At 47.3% G+C, this 22,167-nt stretch overlaps 2 protein-coding genes across 7 annotated transcripts; one reads left to right on the top strand and one right to left on the bottom strand.

Moving 5' to 3' along the window:
- Positions 1-1,300: 1,300 nt before the first annotated feature.
- Dmac2 (distal membrane arm assembly component 2) lies at positions 1,301-7,271 on the bottom strand. 6 transcript variants are annotated; one of them, XM_020186975.2, is made up of 6 exons: positions 7,120-7,271; positions 5,709-5,905; positions 4,026-4,106; positions 3,002-3,138; positions 2,763-2,925; positions 1,301-2,249 (listed from the first exon to the last, which is right to left on the bottom strand). In XM_020186975.2, exons 1-6 carry the CDS (start codon positions 7,135-7,137, stop codon positions 2,072-2,074), a joined length of 774 nt encoding a protein of 257 aa, XP_020042564.2. In that variant the 5' UTR covers positions 7,138-7,271; the 3' UTR covers positions 1,301-2,071. The 6 variants fall into 6 exon arrangements, with proteins under 6 accessions (XP_020042564.2, XP_020042567.2, XP_073914873.1 ...); XM_020186978.2 differs by lacking the exon at positions 7,120-7,271 and adding an exon at positions 6,934-7,113; XM_074058772.1 differs by lacking the exon at positions 7,120-7,271 and adding an exon at positions 7,034-7,057.
- A 2,404-nt stretch (positions 7,272-9,675) lies between these two features.
- Positions 9,676-19,884, top strand: Erich4 (glutamate rich 4). Its single transcript, XM_020186974.2, has 2 exons — positions 9,676-11,455; positions 12,132-19,884. The coding sequence occupies exons 1-2, from the start codon at positions 11,282-11,284 to the stop codon at positions 12,354-12,356; spliced, it is 399 nt and encodes a 132-aa protein (XP_020042563.1). The 5' UTR covers positions 9,676-11,281; the 3' UTR covers positions 12,357-19,884.
- The last annotated feature ends 2,283 nt before the right edge of the window (positions 19,885-22,167 follow it).

Here is a 22,167-nt window from a genome sequence, read left to right as displayed (position 1 = left end):
TGGAACAGGGAAAATTCAATACAGAGTGATTATGTTATGGGACTGATAATGAGGAATTGGCTAATGTGAGGTTTCTTCTTGTGGACTGTAGTTGGGGGAGACAAACCAGGTCACATGCGATCACTAATGTTTCTGTCTCCCTAATTAAGTCTTTGCATTTGCCGCATCCATATCATGCCAGGGCAATTCATGTTCCAGTCAGCCAATTAAGTAACTGTTAGAATCACCCCCAGCTGCACAAGGTAACCCACGAAATCTGGAATCACTAGTAATGCACCCATCCAGCAACTTCGGCCAGAGCTAGTGTTGTATCTGCCCTCGTTGATGTGACACCCTTACAATCCGCATACTTCCCAGGTTTCTGGCTATGTATACATACATCATATCTATATCTAAATGTATCAATCATCTATCTGTATGCAAAGTCTTTTATTTTTGACACAGATTTTTGCTTTTTAGTTCATACTGTCCTTGAGCTTGCTATTCTCCTGCGCGCTGGGATCTTTTGTGTTTTGAATATTGTTTTTGAGACAGACCCTTTGTCCGGGCTGGCCTGGAACTCATGATCTTCCTGCTTCCACCTCCCAAGTAGCTGGGAATACAGCTCTGTGCCACCATGTAGTCTTGTTCTTTTAGTGTGACCTGCTCCCTCTTAGGTGGGAGTGGGCACATGTCTCCCTGGAGCAAGATTGACTCTAGGTATTTATGGGTCTAGTGGCAGCAGGGGGACCCTGTAAGTCTTATGATGAATGTGTGCTCCTTTCTAAGTGAAGTCATCATAGGTTTCCAAGCACAGGAGGGCTGGACAGCTCCTTGGCACTGGCAAGGGAGTTTCAGAGTGAGTTGGGGGCTTGAAGTCTATTTACTCTGGGTCCAACCACATGAGTAAGAAATTTTGGTGGCGATTGTAGAAGTGCTCTAGTTCTCAGACCATGACTTAACATACCCCAGCTTGTCACCTCTACCTGTAAGAACTCGAGGGTACTCCCAAGAATCCAACCAGCACCCTGGTCTTTAGAATCACCCCTGCTGCCACAGCTGTTGAGCACAGCAGCCACAGGAGCTCCCAGGCATGTACTGCCATTGCACCTCATCGCCATGGCCCACAGCGGACAGCTGGTGATGCCACTGTGTGCGGGGATTTCTGGCATTCTGTTTCCCTTGAGCAAGAGCTCAGTGCAGTGCTCAAGCCCAAAGGCTCGAGACCAATCCTGAACCCCTTCTTATGAGTCTGTGTCCTGGGACACATCAGATTTCTGTACTGTCTGGATCCAATCAGGAGAGAAAAACCACACAGTAATTTGAACAGGGAAAGTTTAATATAAAGAATTATTGACTTCAACAGCGAAATGGAATCATGAGGGATTCATTAGTGAAGTGCCTTGGAACTGACTGGAAATCCATCTGGGGTGGGGATGCCAGACAAGGCTGCAGACCATACAGCAGTCCAGGAGCTGGGTGCTGGGGAGCAGTGCCCTGCAGCATCTAGACCCTGAGTAAGCGCACAGTGCATGAGCCAGCCTTTCCCCTGAACGCCTCCCCTGCGCCCTCTACTGACAAAGGCTAACATGCCATTTAGCAGAGAAATACTCCAAAGGCCCAGCTCCATTTTCACAGAGCAGCCATGCCACAGGACCTCGGGCTACTGGCCCTTAGTCAGTGTGGGCCAAGGATGCTGGACACCTACAATAAGCTGACCAGTCCTGTACAGGGCAGAACCATTGCTGTAAAGGGCCAGCAGCACTCTTAGCGTTAGTCAGGGCCCCTGCAAGAGATGGATGCACACTCAAATGTAGACGGTTTGCAGGAGCCTTTTGCCAAGTGAAGGTCACGTGCAGAGAACCCCAGAACTGCATGCAGCAGTGTGTGGAAAGGGCTGCCTGGCAGGATTGGAGCTGTGACTGCCAGGAGGCAGTCAGGAATCAATACCCTGATCTCATCTTTCCTTCCCTTTGATTTGCCCCTCACCCCCCAATGTTGGGTGAACTCCACTTGTAGCCAGAGTGTGGAAGCCAACAGACTCGACACACAACTCTCCAAAATCCCGCTGGAGTGGGACACAGGCTGAAGACTAAGTAGGGACACGGCTGGCTAGATCCCCAGGCTGCTCCTCCAGCCCCAGCTCCACACCCTTGGCCCAGTCAGGCCCTAAGACCTCACAGTTGGGCAGCATCTCCTCCACCAGGATCTGAGTGAGTCTTGGGTGGGAAACGGCTGGGAGGTCCGAAATGTCCAGCTTGCGGAGGTTCCTGAAAGAAGGGCAGCAGGCATGAGGATAGCATGTGTGTGTGGGTGGTGGGAGCAAGTGGGGGCTCTGGCCTTCATTTCAACCCCTAGCTTCCTTAATTTTTTTTTTTTTCGGTGGGGGCAGTATTGCAGATAGAATTTAGGACCTCCTGCATGCTAGGCAAGTGCTCTACCACTGAGCCACAGTTCTGGCTCCAAAATAAGTTTTGTAGCTATCTAAGCACATGAAATCCTCTGGGTTAATAACAAACATGGTCCTCTGACTGTGACTGTTCTGTAATAGTAAATATCACAGGAGCGTCCACTGAAACAAAAAGGAAGAAAAACTAGGAGTCACTTAACTCTCCTGGGGACACTGCAACTGCTCTTCTGCTCGCCCATCACACACTCCAGGGTTGTTTGGAGGAAGGGGACACCAGGACAGCCCACCCCCCACCCCAGCACCCCCTCCATGTTCTCTCCTGCATCAGTTTTAGGGAGAGACACCCTGGTGTGGGGCCAAGCTGAGGTCTCACTGGAGGTGGTGGAGGCAGGCAAGGCCCCGTTCTGAGATGTGGGGACACCCGGCCAGTGACAGTTCTTGCAGAGAACCAGCCAGCAGGTAGAGGCGGCTGAGAAACCAATCATCCACATGGGGGCACCGCTGCAGCGACAGGGACCTTAGTTCCTTGAGGAGCACTGCAGGGGGAGAAGGTGACACATCAGCAGAGGAACTGCTGAGTCTTTCCATGCCCACCCACCTTGGCCCACTCACAGAGGTTGTCCAGGCCATGGTAGTTGATGGCACAGCTGCTGACATCCACAGCCTCCACAGGCACCGCGTGGAACTTGACAAACTCTGGAGAGAAATGGGCACACCCATTTGGCCGGATCCACTCCTGGTCCTGAAACCTGGAAGGGTGGGAGGGAAGGTCAGCAGCACCCACCCCCACCCCCCATACAAGGAAGTGGCTGTGCTGTCTGGTGCACTTCCTCACAGGCCCTGCAGTACAGCTTTCTGTCTTACTGCATGAGGGATGGAATGTTTCTTTACCCTTACATACCTGGACACCAAGGGCCCAGAGATTACTGATAATGTCAGAGCAAGATCTGCATGCAAGCCACTGCAGGTTATGCTGCTAGGCTGTCCCAGTGTCCCTCCCTTCATCACAACCTTGGAGGATGTGGTGCGTGAGCACAAGGAGCAGTCTGTGTATCTCATTTTCAAACCTGTACCCTGTTCTAAGGCTGCGGGGGGAAGTGTTCAAAACAGGTCAAAGTTTTACCTGGAACAAACAAGAGGAGTAGGTGAAGTCTGAGAATTGTGTTTTCTTCCGGAAAGACGGGAAATAAACCAAGGATTAGGAGAAAGAATGGAAGTAAGGGAGGGGGAAAAAAGGAAAACTTCCTTTTAAGATGGGGGTCTCACAGTGTTACCCAGTTGGGCCCTGAACTCTGAGCTCAAGTGATCTTTCCACGTCTGCCTCCCCAGGAGCTGGGACTGCAGGCTTGTGCCACCTTGCCTGGCTGACCAACTTTATTGAACACATAGGCTATGTTACAAATGTTTAGATTGCAAAGTTCCAGTCCTTACAGTAGTTGGCTATGATCACCATCTGGCTTTACAGATGACAAAACTGAAGCCCAGGAACAGGTCCCCTTGCCACAGCCACTAAGTGGCAGAGGAGAGCTCAGGAGGAAGCCTGTGTGATAGCAGAGGCTGGACTCAGAGATGCCTGTCTCGCCCCCCACACACACCATCCCTCCCTCTACTCCCTAGCCCGAAACCTTTGTCATACTTGACTGCACCTCCCAGCTTCAGGACGAAGTAGGCACCTGTGACATATGGGCCATACTGCTTCTGGATGGCGGTGAGGGGTCTGCCAAAAAAATAGAAACAAAGGTGAGGACTGAAGAGCACTACACTGTTCCCCATGCCCTCTCGCTGCCGTAAAAGGTAGAGTCCAGAGCACTAGGCAAACATACACACTGGCCTGTCTGCAAATCTTTAGTGAGTGTCTATTGAATGCTGGGTACTGGGAGCATAGTGGTGACCAAGGCAGGTAACTGTCCCTACCCTTGTTGACCTATCTGCCAGGAGGAGGAGTTAGATAACAAGCCAGGAAACAACTGCAAGTTGCAGAATACTAATTCCATGATGAAAATAAATGACAGGAGGCACAGAACAGGGAGTGGCTCAGCTCGGGTCATGGGTGTGAATAGTGGAGACTGATTTAGTTTGAGTGTTAAAAACTGCTTCCAGGGCTGGGCTCCTCCTGTAATCCTAGCTACTCAGGAGGCAGGGATCAGGGGGATCGAGGTTCAAAGCCAACATGGGCAAATAGTTCTGGAGACACTATCTCGAAAAAACCCTTCACAAAAAAGGGCGTGAAGTAGTTCAAGGTGTAGGCCGAGTTTAAGCCCCAGTATCAGAAAAAAACAAACCAAAAAACTCTGCTTCCTGGGACTAGAGGCGTGGCTTACTCAAGCAGTAGAATGCCTGCTTTGCAAGCACAAAGCACTGAGTTCAAACTCTAGCACCACCAAAACAAAACACACTTCCTGGAGGTAGGGGGAATTCCTGGTAGGGGTCCCAAAGCTCAGTACAGGATACGGTTTAGGCCTTGGAGACTGGCTGTTATTCTTGTTGCAATCAAAAACGAATTATAGGTAGGGTAGTAATGTTTTCTCTTTTCCCTATTTGTTTTTCCTGTTTAGCAGTACTGGGGTTTGAGCTCAGGGCCTGGCGCTTGCTAGGAAGGCACTTTATCACTTGAGCAGCACCTCCAGCCTTTTTTTTTTTTTTTTTTTTTTTTGAGTCAGTGTCTTAGCATATAGCCCAGACTGGCCCTGGCCCTGGCCCTGAATTCATGTTCTTCCTGTCTCAGCCTCCTGACTTCTGGGACTACAGACATGCACCACCATGCCCAGGTCTTTTAATTTCTTATGAGTCCTTTGGCTGCTCTGAGGACTTCAATGGAAAACATGTGGTGAAAGGTGACTAGTTAGGGAATTACTGCAGTGATTAACCTTACAAATGAAGGGGCTCAGGCCAGACTACAAACTGGAGGGGGTGCACACTGGTCACAATTGGAATATTCTAGTATTGATGGACTAGATGTGGAGGGTAGAAAAGCCAAAAGAAATCAAGGACTTCTTAAAATTTGGCTTGAACAATTGGGTGAGCAGTGGCACCTGTTCCTTGAATGGAGAAGGCTTGGGGGTGAGCAGATTGTTTAAGAAGAAATGAAGGTTTTTGTTTTAGCCATGTGAAGTCTGAGATGCCAGCTAGACCTCTAACTGGAGCTGGTAGCAGAGGTGCCTATATGAGTGGGAGCCCTTCAGAAGGGTGTGGGCTGGAAATAAAGATGTGAGAATTGGCAAGGCTAGCAGTGGCAAGGGAGTAGCAAGGGCAGGAGCTGGGCTCCACCTGGGAGGCCACCACGGGTCTCCACCCAGTTCAGCAGGATGCAGGTTCTCACCCGTTTTCCTTGTGCACCTTCAGTATTTGTTTCTGGACTAAGTACTGCCTCAGGGCCTCCACGTCGTAGAAATGTTCAGTCAGGAATTGGAATAGAGTCCTTCTCTTCCTCTGATTGCCCTCTTGAGCCATCGCCCCACTCAGGCCATGGATACCCCTGGTACTCCCATTCCATGCTGGGGCCACCAGGTGCAGGAGCTGGGAGGAGAGGAAAGGAGGTGCTGAGTCTGGAACTGGATCCCTCAGTTCTTGCTCCATTAACTTCAACTCCTTGCTTTTTTTTTCTTTTAGCGGCACTGGGGTTTGAGCTCAGGCTTTGTACTTGATAGGCAGGTGCCTCCAGCCCAATTCCCTGCTTCTTGACTTGGAAAATTTTTCTTTCAGAACATACAAATTCTGAACTGAAGTGTAGCTCAGGGGAAGAGCACCTTCTTAGTATGTACAAAGCCCTGGATTCAATCCCTAGCACCAAACAAAAAACCAAAAACCAAAAAAAAGAAAAAAGAAAAACCGAAACCAAAACCCCTTTCAAATTATTTCTTTGGGATTCAAAAAGATTTCCCCATGTCCCCCCAAGTTCTTCCTCTTAATCTTAAATTCTCTCTTTGATTTAGCCAAACAGTCTTGATTTTCCCCTGAATCCTTTTTTTGCCCCCCAAAACCTCTACATATCTTAATTTCCCACAAATTTGCCCCATAATTTTACCCAATTCTCCCTGGGATCTTCCTGAATGACTCAATTATTCAAATGTAAAGGTTAGTTTTTGGAGGTGCTGGGGATAGAATCCAGAGTCTTGCGTGCTAGGCGAGTGTTCTACCACTCAGCAAAACTCCCTAGCTTTCCCACTCTTCCCCCTAAATTCATACCTTCATTTTATCCAGTTCTTCCTAAGTCTTCCTTAACGACTATCGCAAAATTTCCTCTTTAATTTCCCTCTGTTACTTCCCTTGGGACTTCCAAATTCACCTCTTGGTTCCTGCCCTCACTCCATCATGTCTTGATTTTCCATCAAAATTTTTCCATCGCCTAAGAATTGCCCGCAAGTTTATCCTTTGGTCCCACCCTCCTCCAACCCTTTGCAAGCGTTTCCACCCTCACAGGCCCGACTCTCGCCTGCCCATTGGCTCCCTGGGCGTATTCTTCTCTCTAATTGGCTAGGCTCTCCGCTTCGAAACACATCTCATTGGTTTCTCTCTGCCAAGTCCCCGCCCACACTTGCACTAACGATTCTGTGCAATCTGCGACCCCACGGATGCTTCTTGGCCTCCGGTAGCCAGAGGTGTACATTCCCAGTGCCGAAGCCTGGTAGGAGTCGCTCCTGCCACCTCAGGGCTCTTTGCTGCCCAGGACGTCGACGGAGGCCTTGATGGCGGAGGCTGCAGAGGGAACACTAGGACCTCCGGTCACCTACCGCCCTGGGCGCCGCCATCTTGCTGGGCTTACGTAACCGGAAGGGGCCGGTCTTCTCCCACCTACTCGGTTCAGTCGCGAACTTCTGACGGTTTACGCCCTTCTGTTTCCAGCCTTCCTCTTAAAGGCGCACACACCTTTTACTCGTCACCGCGCTCAGAGCTCATTCTCCACCTTCTTTAAAACAGAACTGGGCAAGACCTTCTGTAAAAGAGGAGGGAATGGGCAGTCTTTCCTGCAAAGATATCTTCTCCGACCACAATCTCAGTTCCCCCAATTTTCAGTTCGACCTCCTTAAAACGGAATAATGTGGCTAAAAGACCTCCTGCATCGTTTTTTAAACCGGGGTCAGGCATAGGAAAGGCGGGATACGTGGCGAGGTAAGACTTGGGGGTAAGAGAGGTGAGAGCTCCAGACTGCACCCCCACCCCCCAAAAAAGGTACTGGAGGTGTGGCTCGGCAGTAGAGCGCCTGCTTTGTAAGCGCGAAACCTCAGGCCCACCAGAAAAAAAAAAAAAGTACCAAGACCTCAAGACTGGTATTGTAGATTGTTCGACTTCAGCTTGAGTCCAGGCCCAGGCCTCTTGAAGAGTCAATGTGAAGTCCTGTGGATGGAGTTACTGATACTTACTGAGCACTCACCAGGAGGTGGCAGACACTGCTGTGGGTGCTGAGGTTACCTGGTGAGCTCTGGGACATTCCAGGCAGGGAGAGGATGGATAAGAAACAAACAAATAAGCAAAAATAAGTTCAGATGTTTGATAAGAAATAGATTAGCCAGGCAATACAGTAGGGAGTGGCTGAGGCGTATGGCCATCAGCCTCTCTAAAGAGGTGACATTTAAGTGTTCCCCCAAAAACGAAACAGCCATTTAAGGGGAAAGTATTCCAACCGGAGGTAACATCTGATGCAAAGACCCCGAGATTGGAACCAGCTTGCAGAGAAAGGTAGAAGACTGAATGAATGAGGTGGAAAGGGGGCTAACTGTGCAGGCCCAGCAGGGAAGTGAGGTGCATCAAATCTGATTTACATTTTTCTTTTTTCTTTTCTTTTCTTTTTTTTTTTTGTGGGGCCGGGGTTTGAATTCAGGGCTTCTTGCAAAGCAGATGCACTACGTTTGAGCCATGCCTCCAGTCCATTTTGCTCTGGTTATTTTGGAGATGGGGTCTTCTAAACTATTTGCCCAGGCTGGCTTGGACCCATGGTCCTCCCAAGTAGCTAGGATTACAGGTGTGAGCCACTAGCGCTCAGCTCTGATTTACATTTTGCAGAGTTCATTCCAGCCAGGTGGAAAACAGATCTTAGAGGGCAAAGGTAGATGTAGGGAACCAGCAAAGAGGCTACTGTAGTAGTCCAGGCAAGAGATGAACAGGAAAGGAGACAGTGGCAATGGTGAAGTGAGGAGAGCTCAGATTCTGGACCTTTTTTGAAGGTTGAGCCAAAAGCTTCAAAAGTAAACGAATTGTAGTGTCACTTACAGAAATGGAGAAACAGAGGAAGCAGGAGGTTTGGGAGTTGGGAATAGTAGGCTGAATAATACCCACCTCCAAGATATTTGTGGCCTGTGATCCCTGGAACCTGTGACTTTATATTTATATTATATTTATGTTACTTTATATGGTGAAAAGGACTTTGCAGATGTGATAAGGAATTTTTTTTAAAAATTGAAATATGCAAATTAGTACAGCCACTATGGCAGGCAGTATGGAGATCCCTCAAAAAACTAGAGCTAGAACTGCCATATAATCCAGTGATACCACTCCTGGGCAGCTACCCAAAAGAAAGTAAGACAGGATACAGTAGAGACACCTGTACACCAATGTTCATTGCAGCACTGTTCACAATAGCTCAGCTTTGGAAATAACCCGGATGCCCTACAACTGATGAATGGATCATGAAATTGTGGTATATATACACAATGGAGTTTTACTCAGCCACAAGGAATAATGACATGGGGTTTGAAGGTAAATGGATACAATTAGAGGACATCATGTTAGGTAAAGTAAGCCAGGATCAGAAATACAAAAGGCACATGTTTTCTCTCATACATGGAAAATAGATCCAAAGATAAACATATACACAAAAGCATGATCATATACAAACTCAGATGGAGAACATGTTTATAACAGTGAAATTACCCTATGGAACTCAGGGAAGGAGGGAAAGGAAAAGAGAACGATAGAGCATCAGTAATCTCACATAAGACATGAAGATAGAGGATATAAGGATGTGTATTGAAAACTGTTGAAAAATGGGGGAGGGAGGTAAAGGGATAAGGGAGAGTATTCAAAGGGATTGAACAGACTAAAGTAAAGCACACCCACAGTGGGCATACATTAAGATGCCCCTTTGAACGTCAATCTAAATATTAATGACAAAAATAAGGACGGTAAAATATGCACAGTGCGTGTAGGGGGGTACTAGTGGGAGGAGGGAGTGTGAAGGAAGGTGATTAAGGAGATGGTGTATGGTTAATGGACTTCATATACCTATATAAAACAGAACTAGAAAACCTCTCGAAATTGCTTTAAGTGGAATGGGGAGGGGGCTGAGGGGAAGAGACGATGGGGGCAATGTAAAGTCTAAGTCTAATTGGAATTGTCCCTATGAACTCCCTCCTGCATAATGAATATATCCTAATAAAAATTTTATAATAAAGTTTGAAATAGGCTCTCACTATGTAGCTATCCTCTTGCCCAGGGCTAGAATTATAGGTGTGTGTTACCATGCTTGGTTTAAGAATCTTGATATAGGGAGATTATCATGGATAATGGGGTGGAACCAATGTAATCACAAGAGTTCTATCAGGTGGAGGGTGAAAGTCAGTAGAAGATAGAATGATGGAGGCAAAGATTGAAGTAGTGCAAGGAAGGAGCTACCAGCCAAGGATGGTGGATGTCCTCTGGAAGCTGGAAAACACTAGGAAATGGATTCTCCCCTAAAGCCTCCAGAAGAAACCAGGGGCACCTACTTTAGATTTCTGACCTCCAGGACTGTAAGAGAATAACCTTTGAAGTTGTTCTAACACAAAGTTATGGTGATGGTGATTTAGCCCAGCACTGTTGGCTCATCCCTGTAATCCTAGTTACTTAGGAGACTGAGATTGGGAGAGTCATGGTTTGAGGCTAGCCGGACAAATAATTTGTGAGACCCCCCATCTCTGAAATAACCAGAGCAAAATGGACTGGAGGTGTGATTCAAGTGGTAGAGTAGCTGCTTTGCAAGCATGAAGCCCTGAGTTCAAACCCCAGTCAGTCTCACTAAAAGGAAAGATTATGGGGATTCATTCAGCATCAACAGAAAATAGATCCAGCAGGGTAGGTTTTAATTGAGAGTTCTGTTTTGACCATATTGACCTTGAGATGGCTAAGATATGCAGGTGGAGCTGCTGAGGTGGAGTGTGGACCTCTGGAGGGAGATCAGGCCTGAGTCAGGGTCATGGGAACCATTGACATATCCATGGATTGTTTTTTTTTTTTTTTGAGGCAAGGTCTTGCTATGTAGTCCAGGCTGGCCTGACCCTCACAATCCTCCTGCCTCTACCTTCCAAGTGCTGGAATTACAGGTGTGCACCACCATGTCCAGCTTATCTGTGAAATTTTAACAATTTAGATTCAAAACAGAGCTCAAGGCAGAAGGAGGCCTGCACTTCCCAGTCTTTTCTATGGCAGGGCCACCCTGTCAGTGCTAATGACCACAGGCAAGTCCACGATCAAGTGGAACTGGCTGCTCCTCTGCAGCAAGCAACCTGGACACTGGCTCCCTAAGGCACACTAGTGAGGAAGCCCTGGGAGGGCCTGAGCCAGAGGATAGGCAAGGACCAAGCCAGAGGTCAAGTTCAGCCAGAGAGGCTGAGGAGGAGGGGCTGGAGGGGGAGGAGGAGCCAGGAGAGACAGGAAGACAACTGCTGGCTGGCACTGTGAGGAGTCAGGTTTGAGAAGAGGCAGGAGGGTGGAGTTCGACCTCTGGGAGAGGCTGTGTTTGGACCCTGTGAGACAGCTGAGGTCAGACTTCAGAAGGGAAAAAAAAAGGAAACAGCCAGCTGATGGGCCCTGAAGAATGGACTTTGGGATGCTTCTGCCAGCGCCCCCACTGCTGTCACCCCACCCCCCCAGCTCCCCTGGACCTTGCTACTTCCTGCTCTGGCAGGCACCACTCAGACTATGGAGCTGTGGATGCAGCTGAAGCAGGCTGGACTGGAGCCCCCTGGGTTGGGCCCACCACCCAAGGCCCTGTGGGTTTCTCCACTAGAGGAGAGCCCTAGCCAGACCCTCATGTCACCAGGGGTAGACCCTGAAGGTGCCAGGGAGAGCCTACTATGGATCTGGGAGGAGCTGGTGAGTGAGGGGTTTAAGGGGACAAGAGATGGAGAGAGAGTACGAATGAATGAGTGGGAATGAAAGAAAACAGAAAGGTCTAGATGTTAACCAGGAGCGGTACACATGTGATATCCCAGCACTCAGGAGGCTGAGGCAGGAGGATCTCATGTTCAAGGGCAGAGAGATCCTGTCTCAAAAAAAAAAAAAAAAAGAGGAAGAAGAAAGGAGAAAAAAGGACCAGAGATTGAAGACAGAAACAGAGAGACAGGAAAAGAGAAATAGAGACAGAGACAGAGGGAGATGAGGAGACACAGAGTGAGAGGCACAAATGGAGATAGAACCAGAAAGAGACAGACAGAGAGAGAGAGAGAATATGGAGACAGCACCAAGGGCGTGTGCAGAGAAATGGGGAAACAGAGAAAGAGACAGGGACCTGGAGAGACATAGAAACAGACAGGGACAGAGACAGACAAATAGAGATAGGGACAGATAACAAGAGAGGGAGACAAGTGGAGAGACGTGACAGGCAGAAATCAGGAGAACCCATCAGAAGCAGTTGTTACTAAGAATGGAGGGACACAGCGAGGACCGTGCCTAGGTGCTGTGGGCAGAACTTGCTCCCACCCAAGTTCCAGGAGGACCCTTGCCCCCGTGTCCTGCGTGGCATGCCTGTGATGGCCTTTCCTTCTGGCAGCGGAACCTGCGCAGAATGGATGTCCAGCTGCTGGGCCAGCTGTGCAGCCTGGGGCTGGAGATGGGAGCCCTTCGGGAGGAGCTGACCACTGTCCTGGAAGAGGAGGAGGAAGAAGAAGAAAGTTGCCCTGAGGAAGAGGATGAAGAGCCCCAGGCGAAGCAGGAGGAAGGACCCCTGGGATCCTTCAGCCTAGGGCGCCCCCCTGACTTTGAGATGACTATCTGAGGCTTTTTAGTTTGATACAATCCAAAGAAAGGATTGCAGGTCAAATCACATGCAGATCGAATCAGTAGCAGGCAAGTGCTTTCTCTGAAGCTGTCTGCAGCCACATCCGGGCAGTGGCCTGAGTGCTGTGGGCGGGTTTGGTTGTTAATGATGTGGGTGAGGCACCGACCTGCAGGTCCAACTGCAGAATAGCCTGGGTGTGGCTGGGAGAGAAAGGACTCTGCAAATAAGATGGGGTTGTTTGCAGATGGGTCGACGATCAGCACTGTCCAAGGGGTGGGGAGCCACAGCAGAGCTTGGTTATTGGGCACCCTAGACATGGCAAGTCTGGATCAAGATGTGCTGTGAGTGTCAAAATACAGAGCACTTCAAAGGCCAGTATGGTAACTGAAATTATACTATTTTGAACATATTGAGATAACAATTACTAAAATTAACTTCACTTGATGTTTTATTGTGGTTAAAAATATATAATATAAAATTGTTCATTTTAACCTTTTTTTGGTGGTACTGGGGTTTGAATTCAGGCCCTTATACTTGTTCAGGCAGGTGCTCTAATATTTGACTCACACCAACGCCTCCCCACCTTTAAGACTTAGACTTTTTTTTTTTTTGCAGTACTAGGGTTTGAACTCAGGGCCTACACCTTGAGCACCCCCCCTTTTTTTTTTGTGAAGGGTTTTTTCAAGATATAGGGTCTTATGGACTTTTTGCCTTGACTGGCTTTGAACCATGATCCCTCTGATCACTGCCTCCTGAGTAGCTAGGATTACAGGCTTGAGCCACTTATACCGGGCTTGTTTGGTTTTTGGAGACAGGGTCTTGTTATGTATTCCAACTGGCCTCAAACTCACTATTCTCTTGCCTCAGCCTACCACGGGCTAGGATTACAGCTGTGTGTCTTCACATCTGGCTTATTGTTAAGTGTGTAGATCTTTTTCTGTATCTCTGAATTTGACACTGTAGGTGCCTCATACAAGTGGAATCACTCAATATTTGTGTTTTTGAGACTGGCTTATTTCATTTAATAAGCCAGGGTTCATTCATTCTGTAGCATGTGTTAGCATTTCCTTCCTTTTTAAAAATTTTAACTTATTTGTAAGTGCTCTACCACTGAGCTACACCTCTAGCCCAACCTTGTCTTGTTACATTTTAAAATATGGCTGCTAGAACATTTAAAATTACAATATAGGTGCAGTGTTTGAAAAGAGTGTGGAAGGGAGTTCGTAGAACTCCTTCCTAGATCTGCTGCAAATGTGTCACAGCTCCACCTGCAGGAGCAAGGGCTCTCATTCTTTCTCTGTCTCTCTCTCTTGTTTTTATTTTTATTTTTGCAGTGCTGGGGATCAAGCCCAGGACTTTGTGCATACTAGGCAAGTGCTCTACCCCTGAGCTACACCCCTAGCCCTGTGCCTGCAGACTCTTGTCTGGGTCTATGTTTGCAGAAAAGATGTCCCAGTCAGCAGGTGGAGGACCCCAGCCTGAGTTCAGTCATGTCTTCAAAAGAGGCATTTGGACATTCCTAAAGCCATTAATTACTCCCAGTGAAAACAAACACACACTGCCATTTTGCAAAGCACCTTCTCCCTGGGAGGGAGGATATTTGTAGACAAGTAGATGTTGGTATAGAAGAGACACCAAAACCCTTTCTGTGGGAATTTCCTCCTTAATAACAAGCTGCTTCCGGGCTGGGGGTGTGGCTCAGTGGTAGGGCGCTTGCCTAGCAGCACAAGGCCCTGGGCCAAGATGCTTTATTTTTTCCAGTGCAGCACGCCCCCACTCCTGGACTGGGGTGCTGGTACAGGGTGGGGGCTGGGGATCCAGGCTTTGCTATGAATATGGTTTGTCTCCAAAACTCATGTTAGAGTTTAATCCCTACTGTGAGATATTCAGAGGGTAGAAACATAATCCAATGATGGCATTTTGAAGGCTCTTGGGAGGCAATTAGGATGAGATAATGTCATTAGAAGCCTCCAGCACTGAAAATGAGCGGCTTTATAAGAACAGAGAGAGGAGGAGGCAGGTGCCTGTTGTTCATACCTATAATCCTAGCCACATAGGAGGCTAAGAGGATAAAGATTTGAGGCCAACCCAGGCAAATAGTTCATAGTACCCCATCTCCAAAATAACAACAGCAAAATGGACTGGAGGTGTGGCTCAAACAGTAGAGAACCTGCTTAGCAATCCCAAAGCCCAGAGTTCAAACACCATTCCCACCAAAAAAACCCCCAAAACCAAAACCCAAAAAACTAGGAAGTTTAACATAGAGTAAGTATATGACCTTGGTATATACCCAAGAGAACTGAAACAAATCCACACAAGAACTTATAGATGAATGTTCATACACCATCACTCACAACAGCCAGTAATGGAAACAATCCAAATGTCCATTTTGGTTGGTAAATGGTAAACAAAATATTATATGTAATAAATGAAATATTGTTTAGTCAGAATGAAAGGAGATGGTGGAGTGGGTCAAGTGGTAGAGCACCTGCCTAGCAAGTGTGAGGCCTTGGGTTCAAACCCCAGTACTGCCAAAAACAAATGTGTTAAAATGATACATGCTATGTTATGGATGAAACTTGATAACATTATGCTATGTGAAAAAAAAGCCAGATAGGAAAGGTCACATTTTGTAAGATTATGTTTTTGTTTTGCGACATTGGGGTTTGAACTCTGGGCTTCACTTTTGCAGGCAGGCGCTCAACCACTTAGGCCACACCTGCAGCGCTTTTTATTGTTTTAGTTATTTTTCAATTTATTTTTCTTTTTTTCTTGGTGGAACTGGGGTTCAAACTCAGGGCTTTGCTCTTGCAAAGCAGTACATGAGCCATGCCTCCAGTCCTGCTGTAGTTATTTTTCGAATAGGGGTCTCACATTTATGCAAGGGCTTTTACTCACTGAGATTGGGGGGGGGCGTCTCTCAAACTTTTGCTCAGGTGATCCTTCTGATTGCTGCCTCCCAAGTAGCTAGAATTACAGGTGTGAGTCCCCACACCCGCCTTTGTAAGATTATGTTTATATGAAGTGACCAAACAGGCAAATCAATAGAGAAAGTAAGTAGACTAGTGGTTGCCAGGGATTTGAGGGAGGGTGGAATGAGTGACAGCTTTCATTATTATTTGCTTTTTTGAAACAGGGTCTCACTATTTAGCCCAGACTGGCCTTGAACTCACAATCCTCTGCCTCAGCCTCCCGCCAAATATTGGGGTTACAACATGTGACACCATGTCTGGCTTTGATGTGGGATGACCCTGAGATGGAGGCTACACACAGAGCCCTCAGCTCCACAGACTTGTCAGCTATTGATGAGAGAGAGAGAGAGAGAGAGAGAGAGAGAGAGAGAGAGAGAGAGAGAGAGAGAGAGAGAGACTGGCATTCATAAGCCCCCACACACAATCAAAGGATTTTGTGACTCAAGTGTGTCTCTTTTTTTGTGGTCGTTTTTTAGGTCTTCTTCCCAGTCACAGAATTACAAAAACCAGGCATTTTCTATTTCATACCCAATTACTGTTTTGGGGGAAGTGTATCTCGCTTAATATCTAAGAGAGAAGGGAGGGTGATGGAAGGTTATTTAGTTTCTTGCTGTTCTGGTGATTTTTTTTTTTCCAGCCTTATGTCCTAGTTCTGCCTCAGTTCCTGAACCAGCTTAGTTTTTGATATATTTTCTAATTTCCCTGTCACCTTGTCCTAGATATCTTGCCTCATTTTCCCCAAACTTTGATCCCTTGTAAAATCCTTTTTTTTTGTGGTAGTGGGGTTGAACTCAGGGCCTTGCCCTTGTTAGGCAGTCTCTCTGCTATTGTAGTCTTTATCAATCCCTGATCAGAAGACTCCTAGATTCTTGTGTCCCATGTGGAAGAATCCATGCAGAACATGGGGATGTAAACTAGACAATGAAGTTTATTATAGGTGAGGCCTGGTGGGGGGTGCTAGGGATCACAAGGGCGTGTGGTCTCTGCCAGCTGGAGAAGCAGGAGCTGCAAAAGAACAAGGATTTAAAGCGTCTTAAACCTCCAATAACCTGTGGGTGGCAAGGGATCTGGACTGTACATATACTTAGGAACTAATTCTCAGGTACCCTAATGTCCTGTGGGTGGACTTTTCCATAGTTTTTCTGCCTAGCTGGAGGCTAGCAGAGGATTTGCAATTGAAAAGAGACTCAGAGAGAGTGTGAGAAAGTGTCTAATCTGAAACGCCCTAGGCTAAGTCATGCACTCCTGCTTGAGACCAATAATTTTCCCTGTTTCTAACTTGCCTCACTACCACTTGAGCCACACCCACACTGCTTTTTGCTTTTTAAGTTATTTTTCAAATAGCGCCTCTTGTTAATGCCTGGGCTGGCTTGGACTATGTTTGTCCTATTTATACTTTTGGTGTAGCTGTGATGACAGGCTCACATTACCACACCCACCTTTTTAATCAGTCAAGATGGAGGGCTCATGAACTTTTTGCCCCAGCTGGCCTCAAACTGTGATCCTTCTGATCTCCACCCCCAAGTACCTAGTATTACAGGCATGAGCCACTGTACCCAGCTGGTCCCTTTTAATCTTAAAAAGGGTGCAGAGGGTTAATTGTTTTTGGTAGCTGCTTCTGTGCTGAAATTAGGAGTTGGCTCTACTTAGCAAGGGAGCCAAAAAGTCTTTGCCCTATCTTATGTAATAGGTGACATAGGAAAATGCAGTTGCCAGTTAGAATACTGTCAGGATCATAACCAGAAAACATCAGGAAGGGCTGGAGGAGTGACTCAAGTGTTAGAACGCCTGCTTGGCAAGTGTGAGGCCCTGATTTCAAATCCCAGTACCGCCAAAAATAAGTAAATAAGTAAATAAATAAAGAGAATAAACAGAAGATATAAGGAACCTCTTGGTGTTTCTCTGTTGTCCACTCTATTTTTCTTTTCGGTGGGACTGGAGTTTGAACTCAGGCCTTCACACTTGTAAAGCAGGCGCTCTACTTGAGCTACATACACCTCCAGTCCATTTTGCTTTGGTTATTTTAGTGATGCCCAGGCTGGCCTCAAACGATCCTCCAGATCTCAGCTTCTCAAGTTGCTAGGATCACAGGTGTGAGATGTTCTGTTTACTCTGTGGGTGATGCCTTAGTATCTCAAAAAATGTTGCTCAGGTTGCTATTGTTAGAAGTTGTACATTTGCTAGAGATATTTTCCATGAGTTTGTTTGTAAATGTCTTAGACAATGATCCAAACTATAAGAAGAGGAGTAAATCCTTCAGTCTTTGGGGTTCCATCAATACCAGTAATTGTGCAACTCCATGTAAAAAGACATCCAGGGAAGTCAAGTAAGGCAGAAATTGCGTTCCGTTGTCTTGTGAGATTCATCTCCTGACCCTGGCTTGCTGATCTTCTGTTACCAGATGAGGGATCAGGGGCTGTGCCTTAGCTCCCCAGTTTCCATGGAAAATCATAGGAACTTGAGATCCACAATGAAAAGAATTTCAAGGAATCTCACAAAGTGGAAGTTTTAACCAAGGATTTATTTTAATATAACAGGAGGAAGTAGGGAGAGATGGAAAAAAGGGGAGAGAAAAGCACCTGGGGCTTGATATGCTGAGGTGGGAGATGAGCTCCAAGGCCATCTGTTGTATGCACACATATGAATTGGGCAACATCTGCTGTCTCTCCTTGTCCCAGGGGAGCAGGTACAGCGAGTCAGTAAGATGTGAGTTCAAGGTGGGGCTGGAGTTCTTGCGGATCCTTCATGCCAGATGCCCTGAATCCTTGGTCCCAACTCAGCCACCACCTCAATCTGAGAAATACAGACACCTCTGGCTAAGGCTGAATCAGATGTTTGGGGTAATTCAGGCCCCTGGACAGAGTTTGAGGGACTGGGTTCCCATGGGTCAGAAGTCAAGGAGCTGGGCTGGGGCTGTAGCTCAGTGGTATAGCACTTGCCTGGCACACTTGAGGCCCTGGGTTCCATCCTCAGCACTGCAAGAAACAAAACAAAACAGAGGGCTGAGCAGCTGAGTCTCCATGGGTAAAAGGTCAGTAACAGGGCTCCAGTGAGTCCTGGACACCTCAGTTCCTGTAAATCAAAGGTCAAAGATGTGATGACCAGGCTCTGTGATCTTTGGCAAGTCATCTGTTCTCCAGGCTCCAGTTTGTTCATGGGTACCTACTGCTCAGGGCTGGGTGAAAATTCAAGGATAACTCACGGGAAGTGGCTGGCACAGTGTAGGGTATGTACACAGAGCTAAAACTTCACAGTTGGTAGAGTAGGAGACTGGGCACCAGGAACTCTCTTTTCATTCATTCTACAAATATTTTGGAAATGCTTGCTTTGTGCTTGGTGCTATTCAAATGCTGAGGAAAAGAGAACAGACAAGCAAAAAAAACCAACCAACCAACCAAACCAAACCAAAAAAGACGTGCTGGGCTGGGCCAGGTGGCAAGTGTTCCATATGGCCCAGTGTATGCACCCCTCAAAACAAGGAAGATGGCACCTCCAGATCAGCGAGATGAGAAGCCCGAGGTTGGGAATCAGCCTGCAGGGGTGGAGCTGGAGTCTACATCTATGAGTGTGATGGTCCCTCCACTCCCAGGTCACAGGACCTGGTACTGTGACCACACCAAGGCCAGGTCTGGACAGCCAGGCCCTGCTTCATCATGGGGTACCTGCTATTAGAGTGCCCTTCCTCCAGGCTCCATCTCAGAGTTCCCCACTTACATCTCTCCCATCTCTTCCACTGAGTCTTCTAAGATGTGCCACTCAGCATGTGTGGTCACTGAGCTCTTGAATCATGACTATTCTGAATCTAGAAGTTCCATGTGTGCAAAATACACACTGAGTAACTTTTTTTTGCTGTTTTTGGTGCTTAGTACTGGGGCTTGAACTCAGGGCGTCACACTTGCAGGGCAGGCACTCTACCACTTAAGCCACTCTGTCAGCCCCTAGCAAAATACACACTGGATCTCAAATGTGTAGTATGAAGAAAATAATTACTTTTTTGTTTATTGCATGTTGAATTGACAATGTCTTGAATGCATTGGGTTAAATTAAAATTTTTTTCTTTTTGATAGTACTGGGGTTTTGAACTCAGAGCCTCATGCTTGCTAGGCAGGCACTCTTACTTCTTGAGTCACTCCACCAGCCCTTTTCCTTCTGATTTTTTTTTTTTTTTTTTTTTGAGATAGGGTCTCATGAACTATTTGCCCTGACTGGCTTCGAACCTTGATTCTCCTGATCTCTGCCTCCTGAGTAGCTAGGAGCATAGGTGTGAGACACTGGCACCTGGGGCTGTAAAATATATTCTTTAGATGATTTTCACTTGTTTCTTTTTACATTTTTCAAGATGACAGTTAGAAAATTTAGAAATTAACTATGGGAAGGGCTAATGTGCACACAACTGCGGTGATGCCTTGTCTCCGCCAGGTGGCGATAACACAAAGTCCTGCAGCTGTCAGCTAGGGAAGTCCTGGGATAGAGCTCAGGGCTTCCTTGCTTGCTTGCTTGCTTGCTTGCTTCCTTCCTTCCTTCCTTCTTCCTTCCCTCCCTCCCTCCCGACCCCTCCCCTCCTGTGGTTTGAACTTAGGGCTTTGCATTTGCAAAGCAGGTACTGTACTACTTGAGCCACACTTCCAGTTCTTTTCTTCTTTTTCTAACACAGAGTTTCACTATGTAGGCCAGGCTGATGTCAAACTTGTGATCCTCCTGTCTCTGCCTCCCTAAGTGCTGGGATTACAAGTGTGTGCCACCACAGCTGGCCCAATTGTAAGTTTTGATGGTCTCCAGTTTTTCTTTTGTTGCTTGCCTAAATGTACTGTGGCAGGAAGGCAGGGAGGGGTAAGAAAGATTAATGAGTATCACAGTAAAACAAAGGAAAACTGGAGTTGGGGAATGTTACGTGGAGACCAGAGGAAGGTCACCTTGCCCCAGAGGTTAAAACAGCCAATGAAATAAGATGTGATTATACATAGGACAAGCTGTACCCACCCTCCCCCCAATTTCTGTAACCTGCTCTAAAGGGTATATAAGGAAAGCCCCCTTTGTTCTTGGTGCTCAGCCTTTGGACATGAGTCTGCTGAGTCACTGCCGGCTTGCTTAATAAACTTGTTTCCTGAAAGCTTTGGTGCCCTCTCAGTTTTTGTCTGAGCCCTCCTGCAACATTTCTAGGGCTTGTTCTGGATTTGGAGGGTGGTGTTTTCACCTCCTTGTCACCAACTCAAAGTCCCCAGCCCACCAGGAGGGCTGCCCCTGCCAGGTGCCACCAGACCATGTTGATCTGGGGGAGGGAGCTTCTCCTGGCGAGCCAAGGAAGCAAGTTCCAGTTGCACAATGGAACCTGGAAAGGCTCAGGAACCAACCTGGGAGCCCTGCTCATCAGACAGGTAAGAACCCGGGTTCAAACTCAGAAGGCAGAGGAGAGTCTGATCAACTCTTAAAAGGCACTCAAGTAACACCCTTTTAGGGGGTGAAACCATGTCTTTCAGGTTCAGGGAGCAGGGTGGAAGTACTGTGCTGTGTGAGAGTGTGTGAAAATGTGAGCCCGAGACGTAGCCTGGTTATGAAGTGAGTGTGGAGTCCTGATCCACAGGTCATGGTAAACTCATATGGTCTAGTGTGAGTCCTTACAGGGCCTCTGGTCTGGGGATTATATGGACTCACTATGGCCAAGAGACACCTAAATCTCCCTGAGGGGAACAGGTGGAGACAGACAAAGTGAGTGGTGTTATTTGTTTTCCCCTGTGTGCTGCAGAGGAGGACCCCTTACCTCCTCTCTACAGCCCTCGTCCCTTCCATCTTTGTCTCTGTCTAGACATCTGACAAGCAGGAGGAATGGGAGAAGGTCAGAGTGAGAACACCACCCCCCCAGAACTGTAAGAGGGGATTTAATGGAGATTATGGATCAAACTGACTCCTGACAAGCTTAGGACCTTCTGTGAAATAAACTGGCCTGCTTTTGGTGTAGGATGGCCCTCGGAGGGGTCATTAGATAAGGCCATAAAGTGGTTATAGGGGAGCCTGAAACACCCAGATGGGTCCTTATATTGACTGCTGGCAGGATGTAGTCCTCAGTCAGCCCACATGGATCATGTCCCACCTAGAGAAAATGGGTAGGGTTATGATAGCCAGGGCAGCAGCAACCTCCAAGTGCAGGTAAAAATGTAAAAAGCCAGAGAAACCCATATTAGTGGGAGACCCCGAGAAGTGTCTGACCCCCATGTGCCACTGTACAGATTAGAGAGTTTCTAGGAGCTGCAGGTTTCTGCCGGATCTGGATCCCCAGTTACTCTCTCTTGGCAAAACCCCTTTATGAAGCAGAAAGTGGGTGAGTGGGAACCCATGGTATGGGGAGAGGAACAAGAAAAGGCTTTTGAAGAAATTAAAAGGGCATCATGAATGCCCCTGCGCTGGGCCTGCAGTTATGACAAATCCCTTCTTCCTCTATGTGTATGAGAGTCTGAGAACTGTAGGAGTCTTGACCCAGCTGCTAGGTTCCTGGCACTGCCCCGTGGCCTATTTATCAAAGCAACTTGATGCAGTTTCCCGAGGCTGGCCACCCTGCCTGTGCACCCTGGCAGCCATTGCCTTCTTGGTGGCTGAAGCAGACAAACTTTTTGAGACAAAAACTCACAGTGAGTTCCCCACTCTCTTTTGACTGTCATGGAATGTAAAGAAAATTATTGGTTAACAAATTCCTGAGTGGTCAAATGTCAAAGTATATAAAAACCTGCAAGTCCAGATAGAAGTTAAGACTCTAAACCCAGCCACCCTATTACAGGTTAATTCAGGCCCACCTGAGCAAGACTGTTTAGAGATTATGGATGAGGTGTTCTCCAGCTGGCCAT

Source organism: Castor canadensis, chromosome 16 (genome assembly GCF_047511655.1).
Source record: "Castor canadensis chromosome 16, mCasCan1.hap1v2, whole genome shotgun sequence".
Lineage (NCBI taxonomy): Eukaryota > Metazoa > Chordata > Mammalia > Rodentia > Castoridae > Castor > Castor canadensis.
Note: the sequence above shows the minus strand (reverse complement) of the source record. Positions and strands in the feature narration are given on the sequence as shown.

Bases quoted from the DNA above. Each gene is read 5' to 3' on its own strand.
- Dmac2 (XM_020186975.2), bottom strand. The intron at 3,139-4,025 runs GTATGACAAAGG...CCACCCTTCCAG, and splicing joins AAGCTGGGAGGTGCAGTCAA to GTTTCAGGACCAGGAGTGGA. The intron at 2,250-2,762 runs GTGAGACCTCAG...CCCTTCTTTCAG, and splicing joins GCCTGCCTCCACCACCTCCA to GAACCTCCGCAAGCTGGACA.
- Erich4 (XM_020186974.2), top strand. From the start codon at position 11,282: ATGGAGCTGTGGATGCAGCTGAAGCAGGCTGGACTGGAGCCCCCTGGG. The intron at 11,456-12,131 runs GTGAGTGAGGGG...TCCTTCTGGCAG, and splicing joins TATGGATCTGGGAGGAGCTG to CGGAACCTGCGCAGAATGGA.